Here is a 23,772-nt window from a genome sequence, read left to right as displayed (position 1 = left end):
TGCTGGATTGAGAGGAGCCTGCAGAGGTTTGGCAGAGGTGTGCTATGGGTTAAACTGTGTATATCCCCAACTCAAGTCCTAGCCCCAGTACCTAAGAATGTGACCTTATTTGGAAATGGAATAGTTGCTAATGTAGTTAGTTAAGATGAGGTCCTATCAGAGTAGCATGGACCCCTAATCCAGTATGACTGCTATCCTCATAAAAAAGGAAAGCTGGATGCAGAGACCCACACACAGGGAGAACACCAGTGAGGACTGGAGTTACACAGCCACAAGCCAAGGCTCTACCAGCAGCTGGGAGAGAAGCCTGGCACAGACTTTTCCCTGGTGGCTTCAGAGGGAGCACAGCTCTGCCAACACCTTAACTTTGGACTTCTGGTCTCCAGAACAGTGAGATGGGAAATCTGTTGCTCCAGAGCCGCCCAGTCTGCAGTGGGTTGCTATGGCAGTCATTAGACACTAATGCACTGTGGGATGGGGAGAGAGGGGCGAGCCAGCGTGCTTCTGATGGGCTCTGGCTTTCCAAACACGACCACAGCCATACCTCCCACCCACATGTTCTTCCCACAACGTGACTTTGCCAATTTTCCCATTGAGTGTTGAGGTCTCTACACCCTCCCCTTGAACCTGAACAGGATTTTGTGACTTCTTTGACTAATTAGAGTATGGCGAAGGTGACATGGTGTGGCTTCCAAGGCTAGGCCACTTCTGCCCTTATCTCTTGGGACACTTGCTCTGAGGGAAGCCAGCTTCCGTGTAAGTGGTCTTGCTGCCCTGAGGCCACCATGCTGTGAGGAAGCCCAATCTTATCCACACAGAGAGACCACATGGAGAGCCCCAGGCTACACAGAGAAAAAGATGCCTGACCCTCCACCCTGAGTTGCTCCAGTCCTGCTCTGTTTTAGTTCCAGTCACTATTTGACTGCAACCCCAAGCCAAAACTGCCTACCCAAATCCCCAACCCACAGAAACTCTGAAAGATATTAATGATAAAAACAATTGCTGTTGTTTTAAGCCACTAGGGCTTGGGATTTGTTACACAGCCTGCAGGGGTAACTGGAAGATGAAAGGACTTTTGAGAAAGGGAGCCCAAAGGGAAAGAGAGATGCAAAGATGCTGCAGTGAGATCAAAGGCTAAAAGACGGCAAAAGTCCAAGGAAAGAGAGGTGCTGAAGGCATTTCAGGAAGGACAGTGGCGGCTTTTTCTCCAACAAGGGCAGTGCAGTCAAGTGGAAAACATCTGGGCTGGAAGACAAATGACCCCACACCCCTCCGGTGCTGCTGCCCACTGGCACTTTGAGCAAATGCCTTTCCCTCCCTGGAGAACGTTTTCTGAACTCATGGTGTGTGGAAGAACAGCTCACCCTGGAAATGTGGAGCTAAAGAGCAAGAATTGCACCCCACCCCCGCCACACACACATACCCGTGCATCAATTCTGGGGCCTCCAGGCACCCTCTGACTGTGAGGGGTTGTTCTCATGTAGACTCTGCTGCTGGGAGATACACCGACCAGCCGAGACAAGTATCTGACCACTTGGCAATCACAGTACATGAATCCAGTGACACTCCAGTTTATGCGCCCACAGGGATGCTTGACCTACACGTTAGGACAAAGACCCCAGACGCGGGCGATGAAAACAAGGTGTGACCACTCGGAGGGACCGTGCCCGAAAATGATCAACTGGCCTCCCTAGGGGACGACTATTCCTCAGGGCCACAACTGCGAAACCAATCTCTCCTTAGGTTAAAAATAGAAGAGGAAAAACTAAGTATGTAGTTCCTTGGAAATAAGGAATGAGCCAGAAGAACTTGAAAGTAGTGGGAGAAGCAGAGGAGGCCAGGTCTCTGATGGGACAGCTCATGCGTACGACAGAGGAGCCTGGGCCAGGAAAGCCTTGCCTGACTTTCTCTCTGCTCTTTAAACCGCTTTCCTGGCTTTCCTCATACACTGTTATTTAAGTATGTTATATCTTGGTCTGTATGTGCTTAACAAGAAAATATATAATAAATAGAGTTTAAAAAACAAGATGAATAAGAAGAGAGCTGAACATGTTTCTCATCCACTATTCTTAACTCAGATAGTAGCCCGCCAGGCTCCTCTGTCCATGGGATTCTCCAGGCAAGAATACTGAAGTAGGTTGCCATGCCCTCCTCCAGGGGATCTTCTCAACCCAGGGTTCAAACCCAGGTCTCCCACATTGAAGGCAGATTCTTTACTGTCTATGCTACCAGGGAAGCCCAAGAATACTGGAGTTGATAGTCTACTCCTTTTCCAGGGGAATTTCCTGACCCAGGAATTGAACCGGGGTCTCCTGCATTGCAGGTGGATTCTTTGCCAGCTGAGTTACAAAGGACACCCAAGTAAAGACAATCCAAAGTCAAAAGATGATTGTGGTGATAGCACAGTTGTTTTTAATGTTTAATTAGGTTATCAAATATTTCATAGATTCCAATAGCTGAGCATCTGTAATCAACAAATATGAGCTAATGAAGCAAGAGGTCCAAAATTATCAAGAAATAATGTAATCTTGAGCCACTTGTAAAACAAAGGTACAAAATCATCCCTTTATATTACATTTATATGATAACTCTCTTTATGTTATAAAATCCCCAAGGGATAAACAGAGATGCTGCTAGTGTGTTACTGGATGTCTCCTCACCACATCCTTGCCCTTGCCTCTGCCTTTTCCTCTTCATCCATACAGACATTTTTATTACATGTTAAGTGTCGGGCAAGGCTCTGGCAACACAAAAAGGCTTTGACTATTAACATCTTTGATGAGAGTACTGTGCAGTTGGAGAGACAAGACATTTATATAGGTATAGCACCTGAATCACTGTAAGTGTCCATTCAAAATATATTGAGTCCCTAACTATTCTAATTGTAAGAAGAAACCATTCCAGAAATAAAGCTGCTCTCTTCACAGTGCAACGCTGCTTAAAAGATGGTATGGAAATCGCCCATGGCAACCCTAAAAGCAAAATAAACAAACACAAATGTGCTCTTATGCAACTCGGCTGGTGCCAGGAAAGAAACGAGGGGTGGGAGCTTCATCCATGGAAGGAGGTGGGGACAGCGGAGCAAGGAATAGCCCTGGCACACTGAGAATGTCTGTACCTGTAACTGTGATGATTAAAGCCGGAGGCAAATGTCACAGTCGAGAAAGAGCAAAGGTCAAGTCTATGTACACGTTTAAAGTCAGCTGTCAAAGTTGGGTCCGCCAACCTCAGAGCTGAGGTGTGTGGTCGGACAGGGTCGGTGAAGTGGGACAGATGAATATTGAACTGACGGTCAACCAGAAGACCAGTGGCCACACAGGGGCAGGATGAGGGGTACGTGATGGTGAGGATTTTAAGAGGCTGGAAAGAGTAAGGAGGATCAAGGGAATCCTAATTCTCACAATGGGACTTCTGTTTATTCCCAGTGCAGATGTATAGAGAAAAAGCACATATATAAAGGTGAGTTGAGCCCATCTACAATAAACCTATAGAGGAACGGTAGAAATTAGAACTGAATCCTCTTCTGGGACATACTATCATTTTTACATTAAAAGATGGCAGTTGGGTTCATGTTTCTGTATTTCCACTGATGGTGATAATGTCTGATTATTATTTTTCTTACTTTCCCATATAAGACAGAAGGACAGATCTGACAAGGGATATTTCCAAGATGCCCAACTACCAGGCAGAACTGCCATAAGAACAGGGCCCTTCTGCTTCCTCTTAGGCCAGGAAAGGTGTAAAATGATCCCACCATTCACAAGCTGTTGTAGAAACTCACTGACTGTCCTCATGGAATGGTCCCACCTGTCTGTAGGGTCACAGTCATGGCACCCACAGCTTTTGCATAGTAAACATTTTCCTGAAAGAAGAGAAAAGCCTTTTATGATATAGTGAGGTGCCCATCATTGGTGGAATTCAAGTGGAGGCTAGATGCTCAAGGCAAAGGCACTGGAGAAAACATTTCTGGCCTTGGATTGAAGGTTTCTCCCAGCCCTGAGGTTCTCTAATCTACCTGCAAACCACTGTTGACAAGTGGGATGTAAGGAAATGTGTCAGAAGAGCAGATGTATTTAGAGGAAATGTGATAAAGGATACTAGTGGTAAAGAACCTGCCTGCCAATGCAGGAGATGTAAGAGAGGTAGGTTCAATCCCTGGGTGGGGAAGATCCCCTGTAGGAGAGCAGGGCAACCCACTCCAGTATTCTTGCCTGGAGAATCCTATGCACAGAGGAGCCTGGCAGGCTACAGTCCATAGGATGGCAAAGAGTCAGACACGACTGAAGCAACTTAGTATGCACATTCTAAAAGATTCCATCAAAAGAGCCTGATACCTGACAGTCTTTAATTTAGAGCCAAAGAATTTTGTAGCTCCTATTTTTCTGCCATGTGTAGAAATGTACATAGATTACAAATGCGTAATCCTGTAATATCCGTGTCTGTTGCAGCTGTTATCAAGAGCTTTAAGTGCTAGGCTTGAGTCCATATGGGACAGAGGAGGCCACGGTTCCTAGAGAAGAGACAGTTGGAAAGCAGCCATCTCCCATCAGTGTTCTGGTGTAGAAAGGCAGATGACTTTGTTTTTCCCTGAAAGAAAAAGAGTTTGTAGTCAGATATGTGTGCATTTTCCTTATAGCTCAAAAATAAATTATACAGTGCTCAGTAAACTCTGAGATTCAAGGGATTAGATCTGATAGACAGAATACCTGAAAAACTATGGACGGAGTTTCAGGATGTTGTACAGGAGGCAGTGATCAAGATCATCCCCAAGAAAAGGAAATGCAAAAAGGCAAAATGGTTGTCTGAGGAGGCCTTACAAATAGCTGTGAAAAGAAGAGAAGCAAAAGGCAAAGGAGAAAAGGAAAGATATAAGCATCTGAATGCAGAGTTTCAAAGAATAGCAAGAAGAGATAAGAAAGCCTTCCTCAGTGATCAATGCAAAGAAATAGAGGAACACAACATAATGGGAAAGATTAGAGATTTCTTTAAGAAAATCAGAAATACCAAGGGAACATTTCATGCAAAGGTGGGCACAATAAAGGACAGAAATGGTACAGAACTAACAGAAGCAAAAGATATTAAAAAGAGGTGGCAGGAATACACAGAAGAACTATACAGAAAAGATCTTCACGACCCAGATAATCATGATGGTGTGGTCACTCACCTAGAGCCAGATATCCTGGAATGTGAAGTCAAGTGGGCCTTAGGAAACATCACTATGAACAAAGCTAGTGGAGGTGATGGAATTCCAGTTGAGCTATTTCAAATCCTAAAAGATGATGCTGTGAAAGTGCTGCACTCAATATGCCAGCAAATTTGGAAAACTCAGCAGTGGCCACAGGACTGGAAAAGCTCAGTTTTCATTCCAGTCCCCAAGAAAGGCAATGCCAAAGAATGCTCAAACTACCGCACAATTGCACTCATTTCACATGCTAGTAAAGTAATGCTCAAAATTCTCCAAGCCAGGCTTCAACAGTACGTGAATTGTAAACTTCCAGATGTTCAAGCTGGATTTAGAAAAGGCAGAGGAACCAGAGATCAAATTGCCAACATCCGTTGGATCATAGAAAAAGCAAGAGTTCCAGAAAAAAAACATTTACTTCTGCTTTATTGACTATGCCAAAGCCTTTGACTGTGTGGATCACAACAATCTGTAGAAAATTCTTAAAGAGATGGGAATACCAGGCCACCTGACCTGCCTCTTGAGAAACCTGTATGCAGGTCAAGAAGCAACAGTTGGAACTGGACATGGAACAACACACTGGTTCCAAATCGGGAAAGGAGTGTGTCAAGGCTCTATAATGTCACCCTGCTTATTTAACTTATATGCAGAGTACATCATAAGAAATGGATGAAGCACAAGTTGGAATCAAGATTGCCGGGAGAAATATCAATAACCTCAGATATGCAGATGACACCACACTTATGGCAGAAAGTGAAGAAGAACTAAAGAGCCTCTTGATTAAAGTGAAAGAGGAGAGTGAAAAAGTTGGCTTAAAACCCAGCATTCAGAAAACTAAGATCATGGAATTTGGTACCATCACTTCATGGCAAATAGATGGGGAAACAGTGGAAACAGTGAGAGACTTTATTTGGGGGGGGCTCCAAAATCACTGCAGATGGTGATTGCAGCCATGAAATTAAAAGACACTTGCTCCTTGGCAGAAAAGCTATGATCAACCTAGACAGCATATTAAGAAGCAGAGACATTACTTTGCCAACAAAGATCCATTTAGTCAAAGCTATGGTTTTTCCAGTAGTCATGTATGGATGTTGTTGGACTATAAAGAAAGCTGAGCGCTGAAGAATTGATGCTTTTGAACTGTGGCGTTGGAGAAGACTCTTGAGAGTCCCTTGGACTGCAAGGAGATCCAACCAGGACATCCTAAAAGAAATCAGTCCTGAATATTCATTGGAAGGACTGATGCTGAAGCTGAATCTCCAATACTTTGGCCACCTGATGGGAAGAACTGGCTTGTTGGAAAAGACCTGATGCTGGTCAAGATTGAAGGTAGGAGGAGAAGGGGATGACAGAGGATGAGATGGTTGGATGGCATCACTGACTCAGTGGACATAAGATTGCATAAGCTCCAGGAGTTGGTGATGGATGGGTAGGCTTGGCGTGATTCAGTCCACAGGGTCGCAACAAGTCAGACACGACTGAGCGACTGAACTGAACTGAACTGAAACTCTGAGAAACATTTTTAGCCTACTTGTCAAGATTCTCTTACTACTTGAGAAACTTCAACTCAAATTCACAAACTCCACAAGATAAAAGAGCAGGAAATCACAGTGCATATCATCCTTGAGAGAGGTGTATCATTATAAGAAAAGAAGAAAAAAATTTTTTTTGCTTCAGCGGTTATCACTTGTTATATTCGGGTTAGAACTATACTTTTTATAAAGAAAACAATGATCCATTAACTCTGAGTTAATTTTCTTGTACAGGGTTGGTGTTTCGTTTAACTAATAGCACACTTTGAATAGTATCACCTGAATTGGGTAATACTATGGCTATGAAGTACAGCCAAATTCCTGGCCCACAACTGGGTTCAAACCCATAATCCAGGGCTCATCAATATTATGCTCTTATCAACTTGAGCACCTAGTGAACCCAGAGGTGGGAAATGACCTTTGCAAGACTAGACTGTAAGCTTTCTAACAGGGATTGTGTCTGTCTTTTGCATTGTGATAGCCCAGCATTTAATACAATCCCTAGAACACAGGAGGCATTTAATACATGTTTATGGAATGGATGAAGTTTTTCCCTGGGTACCAAGAACCTATATGTCTCATTTCTCCTTTTACTTTTTCTTACCCTGAGTTCCATTTTCTAAAGGTATCTACTCTTCCACATTTCATGGGTTGCAAGATGAATTAGAAGAAAAAGCAGGGATTTCCCTTGTGGTCCACTGATTAAAAATCCACCTCTCAATGCAGGGAATGCAGATTCAATCTCTGGTCGGGAAACGAGATCCCACATGCCACGGGGCAACTGAGCCCAAGTGCTGCAACCAGAGAAAGTCTGGGTGCTGCAGCAAAGACCCAGTGCAGACCAAAAAAGAAAAAAAAAAAAAGGAGAAGAAAAAGGACTTCCACGTGATTGTGACAGAATAATGTTTGTCAAGATGGGAAAAACAAAGGACAAAATCCTCTCAAAAGTCAGTAGTGTGGGATGATTTGAGAGATTAGCATTGAAACATGTATATTATCATATGTAAAATAGATGACTAGTGTCAGTTAGATGCATGAAGCAGGGCACTCAAAGCTGGTGCTCTGGGACAACCCAGAGGGATGGGGTGGGGAGGGAGAGGGGAGGGGGGTTCAGGACTGGGGGGATACATGTGCACCCATGGCTGATTCATGTCAATGTATGGCAAAAACCACTACAATATTGTAAAGTAATTAGCCTCCAATTCTAATAAATTATTTTTAAAAGGTCAGTAGTAATTAACAATAATGAGATCATTTGGAAAAAGACAAATCAATGTCACCATATCTTCTCTGAACCAACTGCACAAAGGACAGTCCACCCGGACAGGAACTGTACCACTTTGTTGACATCAGGCACCACTTAGGAAACAGACCACTCTCCTTGCAAGCATCATCCATGGTGTGTGTTCCCTATATGCTGAGAGAGGTGTTTCGGGTCCTATGGTACAAAATGAGGCCAAACCCAGTTCCAAAGGGAGCTTGGAGTAGCAGGTGCAGAAAATAAAACTCTGGAGCTGTGGAGAGACAGTCTTCATCCCCAGGATCCTTCCACGCGCCTCTTACCTCGGGGCCTCTTTCGCCAGGCTAGGATGCCAACTCCAGCCAGGGCAATGGCGAGGACAATGAACCCAACAGCTTTCACCACGAGAAGTATAGTTTCCGATTCTGAAAGTAAGCAAATAAGGGAGGAAAAAATCCACGTGTCCTCCTGCTCTTCTATGTTATCTTTTGGGGACTTTTTTCCTGTGATCATCAAGAAGCCCAATACTACTTTTCTTACTGTGACTTCTTCACAGCTCTGTGGAGAATAATCTGAAACAGGAACAGCTGTTCCCAAAGTATGGTCTGAATGCCCCAGGTGTCCTCAAGACCCAATCAGAGAGTCAATGAGATCTAACTCATGATTCCCCGCCCCCCCCCGCCTTTTTAAATCTCCATCTCTCACATGGGCACAGGGTAATTTTCTAGAGGCCACACAATATGAGATGACATTATCACTCTGACAGCAAATAGAATGCTATGTTTTCTAGTGTTTACTTAAAAAAAATTTTTTTTAATTTGCAATACAGTAAATATAAATAGATATAACTTATATAAACAAAAGCTCTTTGGGGTCCTCAATAATTTTTTGAGTATAAAGGAGCCCTAGGACCAAAAAGTTGAGAGAACCTCTGATTTAACAGACCTATTCTAAAGCACGCAGTGATCCACGGTTCCTGCTCACCACCTTTCCTCGGTCTCACTCCCCAGACAGCCACAACCCCAGCCTTACCCTGGAAACCCTGAAGAACCATGTGGACTCCGCCATGCTCCACGTGACAGGAGTAAATGTCACCATTCTGAGGATCCAGCTCAACAGACACCCAAGTCTGATAGGTCCCATCCCCACTGGGAAGAATGCCTCCATAATCGGTATCTTGGAAAATTTCTTCCCCGTTTTTCATCCAGTTAATGGAAATTTCTGGGGGGTAAAAGCCATAAGCTCTGCAGTAAAGAGTTGTAATCCCTGGGAAAGTTTCTTTGTGATTGACTCTGACTTTGGGGGGCTCTAGAAAAAAAAGAAGTTCAAGTTAAAATAGAAGTATCTTATGTACTGAGTGCACAATACTAGAAAACAGCAACTGCATTTCCCAATTTTCTTCATTGCAAGAAACATATAAAAATAAGAATAACCCAGAACCCAGGTTCACCAATAACAAATTCTTTGATCTAAAGCCAATTTGAGCAGATTTCTGTTACCTGAAACCATTAAAATGAAAATGAGTATTCAGCTAGTGAGTGGGAGAATTGAAACAAACTCCAGTCAACTGCCTCCAAAACCGATGTGCTTGAACAGAGAGTCCATATTCATACCTGTAGTCCAGGTGCCTCCCCAAGGGACTGCCATAGCTCTGGAAAGCCCCACTATTAAACATCACTCCTGTGGGAAAAGGCACATCGTGTCTGGGAGTTTCCCACAGCATGATACAGACATAATTCATTTTGAATAATGAGATCATGCATGAAAAGTTCTTTGTTAACTAAAAGTTGACCAACTGAATCACATCTTTGATGTATAAGAGGAGTTTTTTACTGAAAGGAATCTTATCCTAACCTCTTAAGGTAAGCAAAGACCCTCTGTGTGTCTTTTTTCTAATTTCAGATTTTTACTCATCCTGGTGTTGTATGATCTCTTGGTTACTACAAAGCTTGAAGAATTGCATTACCTCCCAAAGTACTGGGCAGGGGGTGCCAAAAAAGTTCATTCAGGAAAACCCAGATGAACTTTTTGGCCAACCCAATATTACCCAACTTATCATTAACAGGAGATGGGAGGATTTATCTCACTGAATCCCCCAAAAGGAAGCGTCCCTGGACATACTCCACTCAAAACAAGTAGAATTGCTGAGTGTTGTTAAAATGCTGATAAAAAGGTAACTAGGGAAAGTTTTCATGAGGAAGTTACAGGTCACTGTAGCCCAACTAACAAAACAGACTTCAGAAAAGGATGGCTAAAAGCTAAATTAGAGGACTGTTACGTATGAAACTGCTAGTTCTGAGGATGTGGGGACAAGGAGTTCCCCCTCCTCTTTACCTGTTCTTTGTAAGGCATCTTTCCCATACTCCAGGAATCTCTTTAACCAAGCAATGCATTCTTCTTCCAGCCAATTCTTCTGATATTGTAACTCATGCCGATTGGCCTCCCATACCCGCCTGATGATGTCAGCCACATTATCCATGGCCATCCAGGACAGGGTATCTTTATTGAAGATAAGGAAATCCTGTCCATCATATGCATATTGGAGAAATCCCGTGATGCTTCCATCCTCCAGTAACTCACAGCCAATCATTCTCTGGTAAGTGTGAAACCCTGGAAGACACATGAATGGCAGGAAGGGAGGGGTTGACATGGGGATGTAAAGGTGGGTACCCGGATGATCTGACTAGGGGCATGGCTGGAAGCATCTTCTACCCCAGAATACATTACTGCACAGGCCTGGCATGGCATCACTGAGTCTCCAGAAAGTTCCTGTGATATAAGCCCACCTATACATAGGTATCTACAGAGTACCTACTGCATGTCAAAGGAGTATGATAATTCCTGCCTTGTGGAGTTATCCTATATTGGGGACAACTAACTGATAAACTTTTTACTGCAATGGAGGAGGGAGAGATACCCAGGAGCCAGAAATATCCCCAGGGAAAGTTAATGTAGTAAGTCATTGCCCATAAGCAAGCACCTCATTAGGCCTGGAAATAAGACACACAACGGCTAGATTTAGGAGGAGATGCAGGTCAGCAGCCTGAATGAAGATGGGACAGGGACATGGGGGCACATGGGGTCCTGGGGAAGAAACAGACAATGTGGAAGAGGCACAGGACAGATGGCAGGCACTGAACCCCAGTGACAAGATTGCCTGAGCTTTGCCAAAAGAATGTAGCTCAGCTCACAGCCACTGTCAGCCCAGGGGCCTCTACCGGGTTGGGGGCTAGGGATGGAATGTGCTCATCCCTGCTGCCTTCACCACCTGAGTGATTGTAGTGATGCTGCAGCTGCTTCAGTTCCACCTTGAACGCCTGCTGCCAGCCCCGCAGCAGCTGTGTGTACCTCTCCCAGTGATCAGGTGCCAGGTTTTCCTCCATCCACAGGGCCCGCGGCTCCTTCAGCTGGGACACACTGTTGTACATGGTGATGGGATGAGAATCCACATACCCGGCTGAAATAAATTCAGGGATCCCATAGCCAGGCTCTGAAATGCCCAGGCGAAAATATCTCAGAGAGTGAGTCCCTGCGAGAGAGGCAGAGAAGGCAGATATTTAGGGTCACGGCTGATCCAGATCCATAAGCTGCTAGATTCCGTCTAAACCTCATGATAGTCCTCCGTGTTCATTTGCACCCATTCCTTCGGGGACCCAGCTGCTACTTCCTCTTATGGAATCACAGAACCCCAGGAACTTCGACCTGGAAAGGACTTCAGAGCTTTAGCCAAGACTTGGAGCCTTTTTTGTTGAGGTTGAAAACCTCAGGTTGAACATTTTTACACGTAACTCAACTTGTAGATGAAGTAAAGTGCTCTGGTCTTTTGGGGAGGGGCCCAGGGCCACTCACTGGCCCCTCCAGGGAGATCTATCCCTGAGGGATTCTGAGGGTTTGAAAACCCTGACAACCAACGCCCAGGTTTCACCAGGAGAGGCTCTAGGGTGATAAAATAGGGCCCCTATCTCACTGCTGTGCATGCATATGCACGTGTACACACACACACACACACACACACACACACCAGGTTGGTTAGTCTGCTCGACAGACCCACAGTGAGAACCCACATAAAGACTCAGGCCTCCCAAGGAAAATTTTAAATTTTTTCTTAAAAAATTTAATTTTCAAATTTTAAAAAGCAAAATTTTAAAAATGCTTTGTCTATTATATCAAACCAACTCTGAAAACCATTTTCCTATTCTTTCTCTACTTTTTTCTTCTAGCCAAACCTCACTGTAAGAATTATCATAGTCCCTAATGGTCAAAAGCCGGCTAAGATGAAATAAAACTGCATGACTTTCTCTGCTGCTTTTGCACTGAACTTCTCTCGTGTCAACCAGGAAGCTCTGCGTCTAGTGGAGACAGCGCAGTCTGGAAGGAATGGGATGGTGTCATAATGGGGTCAGCGCAGGGCCTGGGCCTTCAGGGAAGACTTTCTAGAGAAGATACGTCTTAGGGGAGATCCTGGGACGGGGAGGAGGTGAGCAGGGAATGAGGCTGAGCAGGGACATAGGAGAGAGGACAGACAGTAGGAGCAGAACAGAAAACAATTTGTACAGACAGAGGCTGGGAGAGCGGGGCTCACTGCGGGAACCAGTGGCCTAGGATGCTGGAGCTCAGCAAGCATCACAGAGGAGAGGAGAAATGACACCTAAGAGGTAAGCAGAGCTGAGACCAAGGAAACCAAGGTCCTCCATGTCCTGCCAAAACCTGGCGGGGAGAAGACATGCAGCACAGTGGCTTTCTTCCCAGGCTCTGCTCAGTGTTGTCTGGAAATGCCCATCTCTAGGCCTTTTATCTTGTTATCTCCTGCCATCCTGACCCATCAACATCCTCCCCAGTCAGCAAAACGCATCTCTAAAGACAGCCCCCAAGACCAGCCCTGATATTTGCAAGGCTGTGTCAAGAGATCAGAGGAGGCCCACATGCCAGAGGCCCAAATATCTTACAGGGATAAATCAAGCTAACGAACTGTTTAGTATGTTCTACTCTCTCTACCTTGACAAATATCCCTTCGTATGACCTCAAAGCCCAAGTTCAAATTCAAAAATCTGACTTGGTGGTGGCACAGAGAAAGCTAGCCTCCATCCTCCAGCCCCTGGGCCTTAGCCTGAGACCCACCTCCTTCTCTACCTTCCCCAAGTCCCCCCAGCTCTGCTAAGGGCCTGGTGCTCTCTCATTCAGGCTCCATCTATAAACACTGCCTCTTTGCCACGTCTTGGACTTAGCAGAGGCCTTACCATCCTTAGGAGGATGGACCAAAGGAAGAGGCCCATGTAAATTCAAGCAGCCCTGAGTCATCTGGGCAGAGAGCTGCAGGTTCCAGATACCTGTGGTGAGGTGCAGACCCAGGGCAAGCACCTCCACTTGGCCTCATGGACGCTTGCTCTGTGGGGAAGGATGTGGATAAGGGAGTTGTTGGAGCAGGGCCCTCTAAAAGGTGGAGCCACATCCATGGCTTCTCTTGTATGTGTCTAAGAGCTGCCCTAGACACCATTTCCCCCAGTTTTTTCCAGGTAGCTCATCCCACTGTTGTCCCCTTTGTGAAGGCTCAGATCTTCAGGCACGGCCTTGGTCGCTGTGGAGAACCTCAGATGGGGGTCAGGCTGACCCCCAGGTTGAATGCAACTTAATGAAGTTTACTCCTTCCTCTTCATTTTAAATATATGTTTAAGAAAAAAGTCAAAACAAACAAACAAACAAAACAGTTCACAAAATGGTTGGGTTCATTTTTGTGCATGCACGTCTGGCTATAACTTTTTCTAAAGCTGTTTATGAAAGAATCCACACTGTGCAGACTGTCTTTTAGAACAGGCCTCCCCAAGGCCAGGGAACCCTCACCTCAATCCCAGGGACGGGGGAGCCTGGTGGGCTGCCGTCTATGGGGTCGCACAGAGTCGGACATGACTGAAGCGACTTAGCAGCAGCAGCAGCAGCAGCAGCAGGATTCCCTGAGGCCGAATCAGGCCTACTCAGCCCCGGCCCCTTCCAACCAATTGCACCAGTTCTGTAACCTGCAGGATCCTCCAGTTTTCTTTCTTTCTTTCTCAGTTTTCTTTCTCTCTGCTCCTCCAGCTGGGGTGGGAGCAGTTTTGGGCAGCACCCATGTCCCATGGGCCCCCTCCCTGGAGGTAGTATCCTGCATGTCAGCTGTGCTGCTGAGCAAGATGGAGGCTGTTCTCCCCCAGGCCTGGGCGGAGCATAAAGGCCCCATGGTCCCTCCGTACTGCTTTGACCTTTTATTCCCCACCCCTCTCCCTTCCCGTGGCGGTGGGGGCTGGAATGGGGAGGCAACCCAGTGAAAACCTCTGAGACTGGACATAAGACCATCACAAAAGTGTTGGTTCTTATGAAAACAAGAGTGAGGATAAGCAGAGGCATAAACTCTATCCCTGAAACAATAGTTCCATATTCTGCCTTCTATTCTCTTATCTTTGTTCACTTTCTACCCACTTCTCAGTCCTAAGATACTTAAGAACTGGGATTTAGCTTCTTCCTTCTGTATTTCCTACAAGGCCTAGCACAGGGAGCCTAGTGCATGGTTGGAACTTAAATATTTGTAGCTATTTGTAAATTGTTTGCAAAACACTATTTTTATGCTTCAAAATAATTAATTATGCTGGAATGAATGCGAATCAATTTAACTTCAAACTTATGCTTTATTTTAAAAACATTTTTGGCCTCACCACATGGGTATCTTAGTTCCCTGACCAGGGGTCCAACCCAGGACCCCAGCAGTGAGAGCTCCAAGTCCTAACCACTGGACTTAAACTTTAAAATAGAAATTTTAATAAAATAAAATAAAATTTTAGTTTTATAAAATTAAATTATAATTCCCAGGGAATTCCCAGGAACTTATACTTTAAAAAATACTTTTCATAAGGTGCAAGCTGGTGAATGGGAAGCAGAGCTGAAATCTAATTTACATCCAGCCTAGAGTCTGCAAAAGGTGTAATATGGTGGAATCTGCAACCGATTTTGCAAACGGTTCTATTTCTCCACATCTGGAAAGGTTTTGTGGTTCCTCTGCAGATTATGCAATTGCTCAAAGATGAAGGCAAAAGGAAGAGCAAGTCATGAACATTTTCTCACACTTTCTTAGTCTCCATCTGAGTACTCAACAAACATGTGAGTACCTTCTCCGTGCTAGGCGCTGTTCTGGACTCTGAACACATTACATACAAAACAGGTGAAAATGTCTGCCCTTCTGGAGCCTACATCCTAATGGGAGGACACAAGGAAGGCATACAATATAAAATAAATACATATAACCCGTCATTTAAAAAGTGCAGTGGATAAAAATAAAGGTGCAAAGAGGACTAAGCCATGTAATTCTAAACAGCGGAAGTTAGGGAAAGCTGGTCTGAGAAGACTTTGAACAAGTGCCTGCAGGGAACAAGGGAGCCAGGCAGATGTCTGGGGACTGCGGTCCAGGCAGGGGGATTTTGTACAAAGGCCCCAAGGAAAGGTCAACCTGGCACATTCTGGGAAAAGCAGTGAGGCCTGGGGCTGGAGCTGAGGGGGTGAGGGGAAAAGAAATAGGTAGGAATTGCTTCCACGCTTCCGATAGCAAAAAGCCTCATAGAAATCAAATCCCAGACAAAGAATGAGAGAGAGGGAGGAAGGATTTTAAAAAGAGACTATGTCATTGACATATAGAACTTCCCTCGGAAACTGGGTTTCCTTCTATGACATCTGGGGTCTGCGTGCCTGGTAGATGCCAACAAACAAACAAAAAAAATAGTATTACCAACTTGGGGTATTACTGCTCAATGGGGTTATTTATTCTAAATGAGTATCACTGACATCATCTCTATACATAATATCTACAATCCATGTAATTTCACTTTCTTACAAAAATGTAACTTCATAAAGATTTGCATAATCCAGAGTTTAGAGGTCAACCGAGAGACACATGGCCTGTTGCCAGCTGTCCAAGGACAGTGGAATGCCCTTTTCTCCAACCTCCGAGTCTTGTTCCTGGTTTGGAGCAGTTTTTGTCCACCAGCCAGCCCTGACTTCACAGGGTGCTCTGCCCCTAAAGGCTGGCCTCCATCTGCCAGTCGCCTGCCCATCCAGCCTCGTGCAGTCAAGCTGTGGCTCTGCTCCAGGACATCACAGCCTGGTCCCCTTCCTCTGCCACGCACCCAGTTACCCATCTGGCGTATCCATAGCTATGAGCCATGCTTGCTCCTTACTTGGGCTTCTAAAATGTTACCTCAGCTGTGATGGGAAGTTGGTTGACAGATGTTAAGTCAGTAACTCAGAACAGAAAAAACAGGAGAAAATTCATGGTACTCTTTCTCTCATGATACATTAGATCTTGTGATAGGTTATATTCCTATGGATATGCTGTCTGGATGATTAGATTTCCATATAACTATGAAGGTTGAATCATTTGAAAAGACCTCTATTGGACTAGTTTTGATCTACCAAAATGGCAATTTCATATGATTCATTCTGACCTTCTGATTCTTTCTTCTTGTTCCAATAATTACAAATTGGGTTTTTCTCTCCCTTTCCATGAACAGATTATCAGCATCAATCCACTTAGTGGACTGAAATCTACAATTTTGAATTTGGTCTTCTGTCTAGGCCAGTAAAGCTGCTTCTCAAAGAGGCAGCTCTGTCCCAACAGCCTCTGATAGACGTTGCTGAAAAGCCTGAACAACACAACTGAACAGCGATCAGACCAAATATAGTGGTGACTCTACATCTTAAATTATGTTCATTTTAGCCTGTAGATGAACTAGCTGGACCATTTTGACAAAAGGCTGTGGAAATGACAATAACTGCTAACGTATTTTCAGATAGTCATCCATGAGGGCAATTGATATTTGAGTTTCTACCATGTAAGAGGAATTGTGAGGCAATGTCAGGAAGGGAAAGACAGATCAGACACCAGTTCTTTTCCTCCAGGAATTTACAGTATTATTGCAGAGCCAAAGTGAAAATGAAAGTGAAAGGCGCTCAGTCGTGTCCAACTCTTTGCAACCCCATGGACTATACAGTCCATGGAATTCTCCAAGCCAGAATACTGGAGTGGGTAGCCCTTCCCTTCTCCAGGGGATCTTCCCAACCCAGGGATTGAACCCAGGTCTCCCATATTGCAGGCGGATTCTTTACCAGCTGAGACATCAGGGAAGCCTATTGGAGAGCCAAAGAATGTGACAAAAATAAATACAATACAGGGACATATGGCAGCAAGCAGTAAGTGCCACAAAAGAGGCACCAATGGAATGTTCCAGCAACTAAGAGAGACATGCTGGTCTTCCATGAAGGGATCCAGAAATGCCACAAGGAGGAGATGGAAAACCCGCTATGAAGTTAGGCCTTCCATGCACCATGGAGCACAGTGAAATCTGAGTCATAACCCTCAGAACCACGCTTATTTCTTGAGTGCAAACCATGTGATAGCTACCATGCTAAGTCTTGGATAAACATGAATTATATTTACTTCTCAATACAACCTTTTATGTGTGTGTGTGTGTGTGCTCAGTCACTCAGTTGTGCCCAACTCTTCATGATCCCATGAACTGTAGCCCACCAGGCTCCACTGTCCATGGAATTCTCCAGGCAAGAATACTGGAGTGGGTAGCCAGTCCATTCTCCAGGGGATCTTCTCAACCCAGGGATTGAAACAGGGCCTCCTGCATTGCAGGCAGATTCTTTACCATCTGAGCCACCTGAGAAGCCCTGCAACCCTTTGAGGTAGATCTTAAAATTCCCAGGGCTTCCCTGGTGGCTCAGACAGTGAAGAATCCGTGTGCAATGTGGGAAACCCGGATTTGATTCCTGGGTTGGAAGATCCCCTGGAGAAGGAATGGCTACCCACTCCAGTATTCTTGCCTGGAGAATCCCATGGACAGAGGAGCCTGGTGGGCTACAGTCTATGGGGCTGCAAAGAGTTGGACATAACTAACTGACTAACACTTTTCACTTTCTTAAAATTCCCATTTCACAGATAGGAATGGGTTCAGAGAGATGATGAAAATTGTCCAATATCATCCTTAGAATCCATAAGTAGAGGGCCCAAGAATTTCCCTCTGACCTGTCAAGCAGGAAGCCTCTCTGCCTTAGACTGCCCAGCTGTTCAGAAGCAGAGGCCCTTCCCCATCCCAGGCTCTGTTTCAGGCTCCTCACCAGGCTCACCATTGCTCTCTCCCGCCCTCTTGTGTCAAGGATGACTCACTAATCCCAGATTTTCCTGTCCCAGGGGAACCAGACTTGAGACCTTCCTACAACTGGCTGTGAGTCCTGACTGGATGACCAGTTCAACAAAGCCCCAATTATTTGTTGGCCCTCCCAAATGGCCCTATGTCTTAACACAGTCAAAATGATTATAATTCCTGGGAACTACTCTCTGGAATTTCAGGCATCGTGGGAATGAGAGGGAGAAGTGGAGGGTGATATTTTTAGTTAAGAGGGCCTTTGGACACTAGTCCAACTATGCAGTGATGTGGGTGGCTCTATACACTTCAAGAACTGCCAGTCTCTCCTAACAACTCCTCTCACTACAGAAACTTGTTGAGGGCCAGGAAGTGCTGAATGTGGCGGTTTGACTTTTAAGTTACTCTTTTAAGGCTACCCTTTGGAGGTTACCAGTGTCCCTTTTAAATTTTATGCTTTTCTGAACTTCCAGTAGGCACAGTCCTAACTGCTAGGAATACAGCAATGAACACATCAATGTCCCAGCTATCTGAACTCCTTTCTAGAAGGAAGACTGGCAGTAGCTAAGTGTATAACACAAGGGTTTTGAAGAGAAATAAAGAAAGGAAAGGAAATATACACAAAAATAAACAAAAATTTTTTAAATGGAGAAAAAGATACTGAAAAAAGAAAATTTAAAAAGAGAAAAACTAATTTAAAAAAAAGAAAAAAACAAGGAAAATAGAATGTGAAGAGGGATGATCTTATAGGTTAAAGGGACCAGGAAAGGCGATCTCAGCAGGTGGCACTTGAGCAGAGATGTGAATGGAGAAAGGAAGTCAGCTTAGGAGAACCTTCCAGGCAGAACAACAAGCCAAAGTCCTCCAGAAAGTTGCCCATTCCATGTGTTTGAGGAATAGCAAGGTCTACTGTGAGCCATATAAACCTTCAGAGAATGAATGAATGAGCCCTGATGGTTTTTTCCCCCAGTACTCTCTGTATACGATGATGACCACAGGTCTCCTATTTCCCAGAAGAATTACAATTTTATGAATTCTATTCTTATAAAATGATTCATTGAAGTTGTAACAAAATGTGATTTGGTACTCATACTCTCGAAAAGTTTTCCATAGTAAATATAAACTCGGCCATCAGAAAGAATGTCCTTTATCATCTGTCTCAATTTGGGTTTCATAAAGCAAGTATTTAAAAAGTCATGTGTTTTCTCTTTAACCTAGGCCCCTTCCTTTGAGACCTTGGGAATCCTCTAGTGAGGATGACCGAGGTCAATGGGTTTTAGTAAGAATAGACAAATATTCCCACTAGTCAGAAGAAAATCTACAAATTAGTTGAATTGCTCGGATTTAGATAGATTCAATGTCAACTAAGAAGAGGGCCTTAGGGGAGTAAAACAGTATCTTGGAGAAATTTCTACTGCATGTACCTTGGCAACAGCCCCATGGAAACAGACTGGAGTCTAATAAGGTCTATAGCAAGTGCCCATATTTTCTCATGTTAACTCTTGGAACTCAAGGTCATTTCTTAGCAGATAATTTGCAAGCCTGTCTCTTAACACTAGCCCAGTTGACAATTCCGGGGACTTATCTATCATCAGTCCTTATCTGTGGAGGACTTCATGAAGCAGATTGATATAGCATATTGAAATATCCATAGAGTTATGAATAACGTCAAGAGACTGACCTTGGTGTTTTTCAGGATCAACCATACAAACCACATATAGCTCTGCCAGAGAGATCCCATGCCTGCCCCACCTGATTACACCCACCCCTCACCAGCTCACAGTTTCCCACAGGCTGGAAACCTCTTTCTTTTTCATGCAAATTCTGCAACCAGAATAAACCACAGTCATGAATTTAGTCATTATTGCTGCCCAAGTTCTCTATGGCAGTTCTCTCCAACCCTAACCCCAACCTTTTTAGCACCACAGATTGGTTCCCTGGAAGACAACTTTTCCACAGCCTGGGTAATGACGAGGGGTGGGGGAGGGTTTCAGGATGATTCTCATAAAAACCTAGATCCCTCCCATGCATAGTTCGCAGCAGGTTCTTGAGCGTTCCTATGAGAATCTAATGCTGCAGCTGATCTCACAGGAGGTCAGCTCAGGTGGTAATTCAAGCTATGTGGAGCAGCTATAAATATGGATGAAGCTTTGCTTGCTTGCTCACCTGCCTGCTGCTTACCTTGGCCCCAGAAGTTGGGGACCCCTGCTCTATGGCATACAGTCAGATCACTTCAATTTCTTAGAAACATCACCTTGGAACATAAAACCCAGGAGGTGTTTATTAAGTGCCTATTGGTCACTAGAACATATGAGGGAAACGAGAAAAATGAGATCTCTCTCCCCGCTTTAAGGAGAACCTTGACTGAGAGATTTTGGTAGATAGAAAACTATAAAACTGGGAGCAGGAGCTATGGGAGTATAAAGGCAAGAGCAGGTTACTGAAGGCTAAGGAGTCAATGAGAACACCACACTGGAAGTGATGCTGGAGTGATCTTAACATTGCTCTGTGATCTCAAACGCTCTGGTATCTCCTCCCTGCATTTCCACCCCTAGAAGCTCCCACTCAGGGCCAGCATTAGGTCCAAATATCAACAAGACCAAGTCCTTTTTCATAACTCCATCTCCCCTCTGTTAGCACTCCTCAATGCTCAGCGTGCTCAGTCAGGGTCCTGGCAGGTAATAGCCTTCACTCTAGATGAGTCACATGAAGAAACTTCAGTGGAGGGACTCTACACAGAGCTGTGAGCAAGGTTACAGGAACAAATGAGGGATGTTAGGGAACCCAGAAGCTAGCAGTTATAAGAAGCCGTTACCAGCCCTAGTGTTGTAGCGATTAGAGGAGCAAATAGTGTTCCTGAAGCCCAGTGGTAGCTAGAACCATGAAAAAGGGGCTATTCATGGAAAACTATATTGTGGAGGGACACAGCTATTATACTACCAGAGGCACTAGAGAAAGAGGGAAAAGAAGAAGGTAATACCTCAACCTCGCTTCGCTCTCTGATTGCTTTCCCTCGGCGTCTCCTATTGGGTGAACCCAAACAGAAATCAGCCTGTGAGAGAGACCGGGTGATGTCGCCTGTAGCAGTCAACGCCCCGGGACACAACACAGGGCCGAGAAGGATGCAGCGGAAGAGAAGGAGAGCCAGCACAAGGTGACCTTACCTGCCCTTCATAGGCGACTGGTTCTATTTCTCATGCTGTCAGTTATCAAAGTGCGGAGCATCCACATCCAGAGACGCTACGATTTTGTGGGAAAGCCAGGGGCTGTGGGCGGGAAGACCTGCATGTGCTTCAGACTCTGTTCATTATGTGAGCTGAGTCCACCTCTCTCGGTCTGGATCTCCTCATCGGGAAATGGGGATATTGTCTCAGCCACAAGGGTTAGTTAGACCAACACATAAAAGATTATATTTAGGGGGTATTGTGGTCATATTATTGGAGAGTTCTTTGAGAATCAAATACAGGCAATATATAGGCTTTTTACCTTCTAGAAATATCACTCCTGCCCTCTTTTTATCCTCTGTCTCTTACCTTCACCTTCAATCTTTCCCATTTCTGACTTGAATGGTAGGACTTTTCTATAGAAGTTTCTATAGAATTAGGACCTATGTCTATCTCGTCCATGGTCATGTCCCCAAAAGTGCCATCACATAGTAGGCCATCAAGAAACACACAGATATTTTGAAAGAGCTCCTTCCCATCATGCTCATACATCGTTGTCTATGATGGTAGCCCAGATGTTGTCCAGCAACCCCCTGGGAGTGCTGAACTCTAGCTGAGAAAGCAGTTGCTTAGAGCAGAGAAGCCTGTTGCTTCCAGCCCACCAGTCTTCTTGTGTATTTGGGGCAACAGAAAGCAACTGCTTCCCTAGTAACACAGGTTCCCCATACAATGAAAATCTTTTTCTACTCAGTTGATAACTCTTACACTCAGTACACAAGTCCAGAACCATGGTTTTATCTTTCTGGGATCTTGTGTTACAGGTTGGGCTTATGGTGAGGAGGATAAACAAATAAATGTGAACAATGGATCTGCTCTACTCTTCAATGCCCCTGAAACCCTGACCACATCCTCATGAGACTCACCAAGCTAGTAGGGAGGAAAAACAAAAGTGAAAGAAAAGACATGAGCAGAAAAGACAGGGAACAACGTGCAGAAAGGAAATAGGAATGAGGAAGTTACCCAGAGGGTCTTTCCAGAATGGCTTTCAACCCCTCAGAAAAGGTGGGCAACATCAAGATCCTACGCACACAAACTGGAAAACTGTATAGCTTTCCGGTTCATCACTCCAACAAGTCCTGGGTTGAATAAACACACTTTTCTGCCCCTGGCTTCTTCACTTCACCAGGAGTTTCAGGAAGACAAACTGTTTCCCAGAGGCTCCCTCAGCTGGGGAGTTTAGAGTAAAGAGAACTTGGGGTACTCACGAGCATCGCTGAGCTTCATCATTAATACAATGATGAGAGGCAATAGGAGCATCATCAGCCCCTCTAAAATCCTTCTCTTCTGATTCTTTTAACAATAACACTGATAGGTCCCTGTTGATCTTTCAAGAACCTTGTACTGCTCTCTCCGTTTTTTGGTGATTCAGCAACTGTGACATTCAAGGTCTCTCTCCCAGTCAAAACAGTGGAAATGTTGGTGTCATCAGTTGCTAGGTAGCATAGAGAGCAAGAGAAAACTAAAGGACCGCCTTCCCCAGTGACCTTTAACCCTTTGTTGGTCTGAGACACTGATTGCTCCTTTTGCTGTTCCTATCTTGGTCCTGTTACCAACTTCTAAATATTTATGGAGCACAGCTATAAGAAAGACACAGGGAACACAAAGATGAATCAGTTCTGGTCCCCCAGGGAGCTCAAAAGAAAAAGAAGCCTTTGTTTATTCCCTGGAGCTTAGGTTTCACCCAAGATCCATGAGAAAGATTCACACAAAGTTCCCAGGACTTGCTCTGGCTTCCTATAATGCTGCAGTCCACATGTCTGATATAATATGTATCCCCTAGACTATCTTGTCATTTTTAGCTTACATCTATCTTCCATGCTGCTCTAGCACCCCCAGCCCAATAGCTCAAAAATGCTCATTGAGTAAAGGAGACCTGGGGCTTTACGAAGATTCTGAGGGGCAGATGGCTTGGCTTCCTAGATTAGCAAACCTCAGCACAAAGCCACAACTACCTGGTCATCAGGAGAACACAATGACCTGGGAAACAGAAGTGTAGCTTGTTCAGGGAGTTGGAGGACAGGCCCAGACAGGAGAGAGGATGTAGAGGTGAGCGGGAGAGATGAGTGGAGGCAAGGCCACCAGGCAGGCTGGCTTGAGCTTCTGCTCAGGGACCTGGGATGTTTGCATCCTAGCTACTTGACCTTGTGCAGAATCCCAAATTGTGTTGAGGCTCAGTTTCCTCGATTTATCTATTTTGCTTTGAAAACTTTTTCTTTTGTATTGGGGTACAGCTGATTAACAAGCTATGTTGTGATAGTTTCAGGTAAACAATGAAGGGACTCAGCCATACGTATTCATGTATCCATTCTCCCCCAAACTCCCCTCCCACCCCAGACTGCCACATAACATTTAGCAGAGTGCCCTGTGCTATATGGTACATCCTTGTTGGTCATTCATTTTAAATATAGCAGTATATACATGTCCACCC

General features: G+C 44.7%; 1 protein-coding gene across 4 annotated transcripts in view; it reads right to left on the bottom strand.

Moving 5' to 3' along the window:
* Positions 1-22,724, bottom strand: part of LOC109570770 (major histocompatibility complex class I-related gene protein) — a 31,857-nt gene extending 9,133 nt beyond the window's left edge. The window contains exons 1-7 of one of the 4 annotated variants that reach the window (XR_011560903.1): positions 22,550-22,724; positions 11,223-11,483; positions 10,289-10,564; positions 8,987-9,262; positions 8,278-8,379; positions 4,335-4,587; positions 1,457-1,597 (exon numbers count right to left, since the gene is read on the bottom strand). Coding sequence is in view for 2 of the 4 variants with exons in the window: in XM_070768538.1 (XP_070624639.1) it covers positions 4,547-4,587; positions 8,278-8,379; positions 8,987-9,262; positions 10,289-10,564; positions 11,223-11,483; positions 22,550-22,604 (1,011 nt within the window). In the remaining 2 variants the exon portion in view is untranslated. Of the gene's footprint in view, positions 1-1,423; positions 1,598-2,386; positions 4,588-8,277; positions 8,380-8,986; positions 9,263-10,288; positions 10,565-11,222; positions 11,484-22,549 lie in introns of those variants that run through there. The other 3 variants (XR_011560902.1, XM_070768538.1, XM_070768539.1) reach the window with 3 other exon arrangements.
* Positions 22,725-23,772: the final 1,048 nt, after the last annotated feature.

The sequence above is a fragment of the Bos indicus genome, chromosome 16 (assembly GCF_029378745.1).
Source record: "Bos indicus isolate NIAB-ARS_2022 breed Sahiwal x Tharparkar chromosome 16, NIAB-ARS_B.indTharparkar_mat_pri_1.0, whole genome shotgun sequence".
Classification (NCBI taxonomy): domain Eukaryota; kingdom Metazoa; phylum Chordata; class Mammalia; order Artiodactyla; family Bovidae; genus Bos; species Bos indicus.
This window is presented reverse-complemented; position numbering and strand designations above follow the sequence as displayed.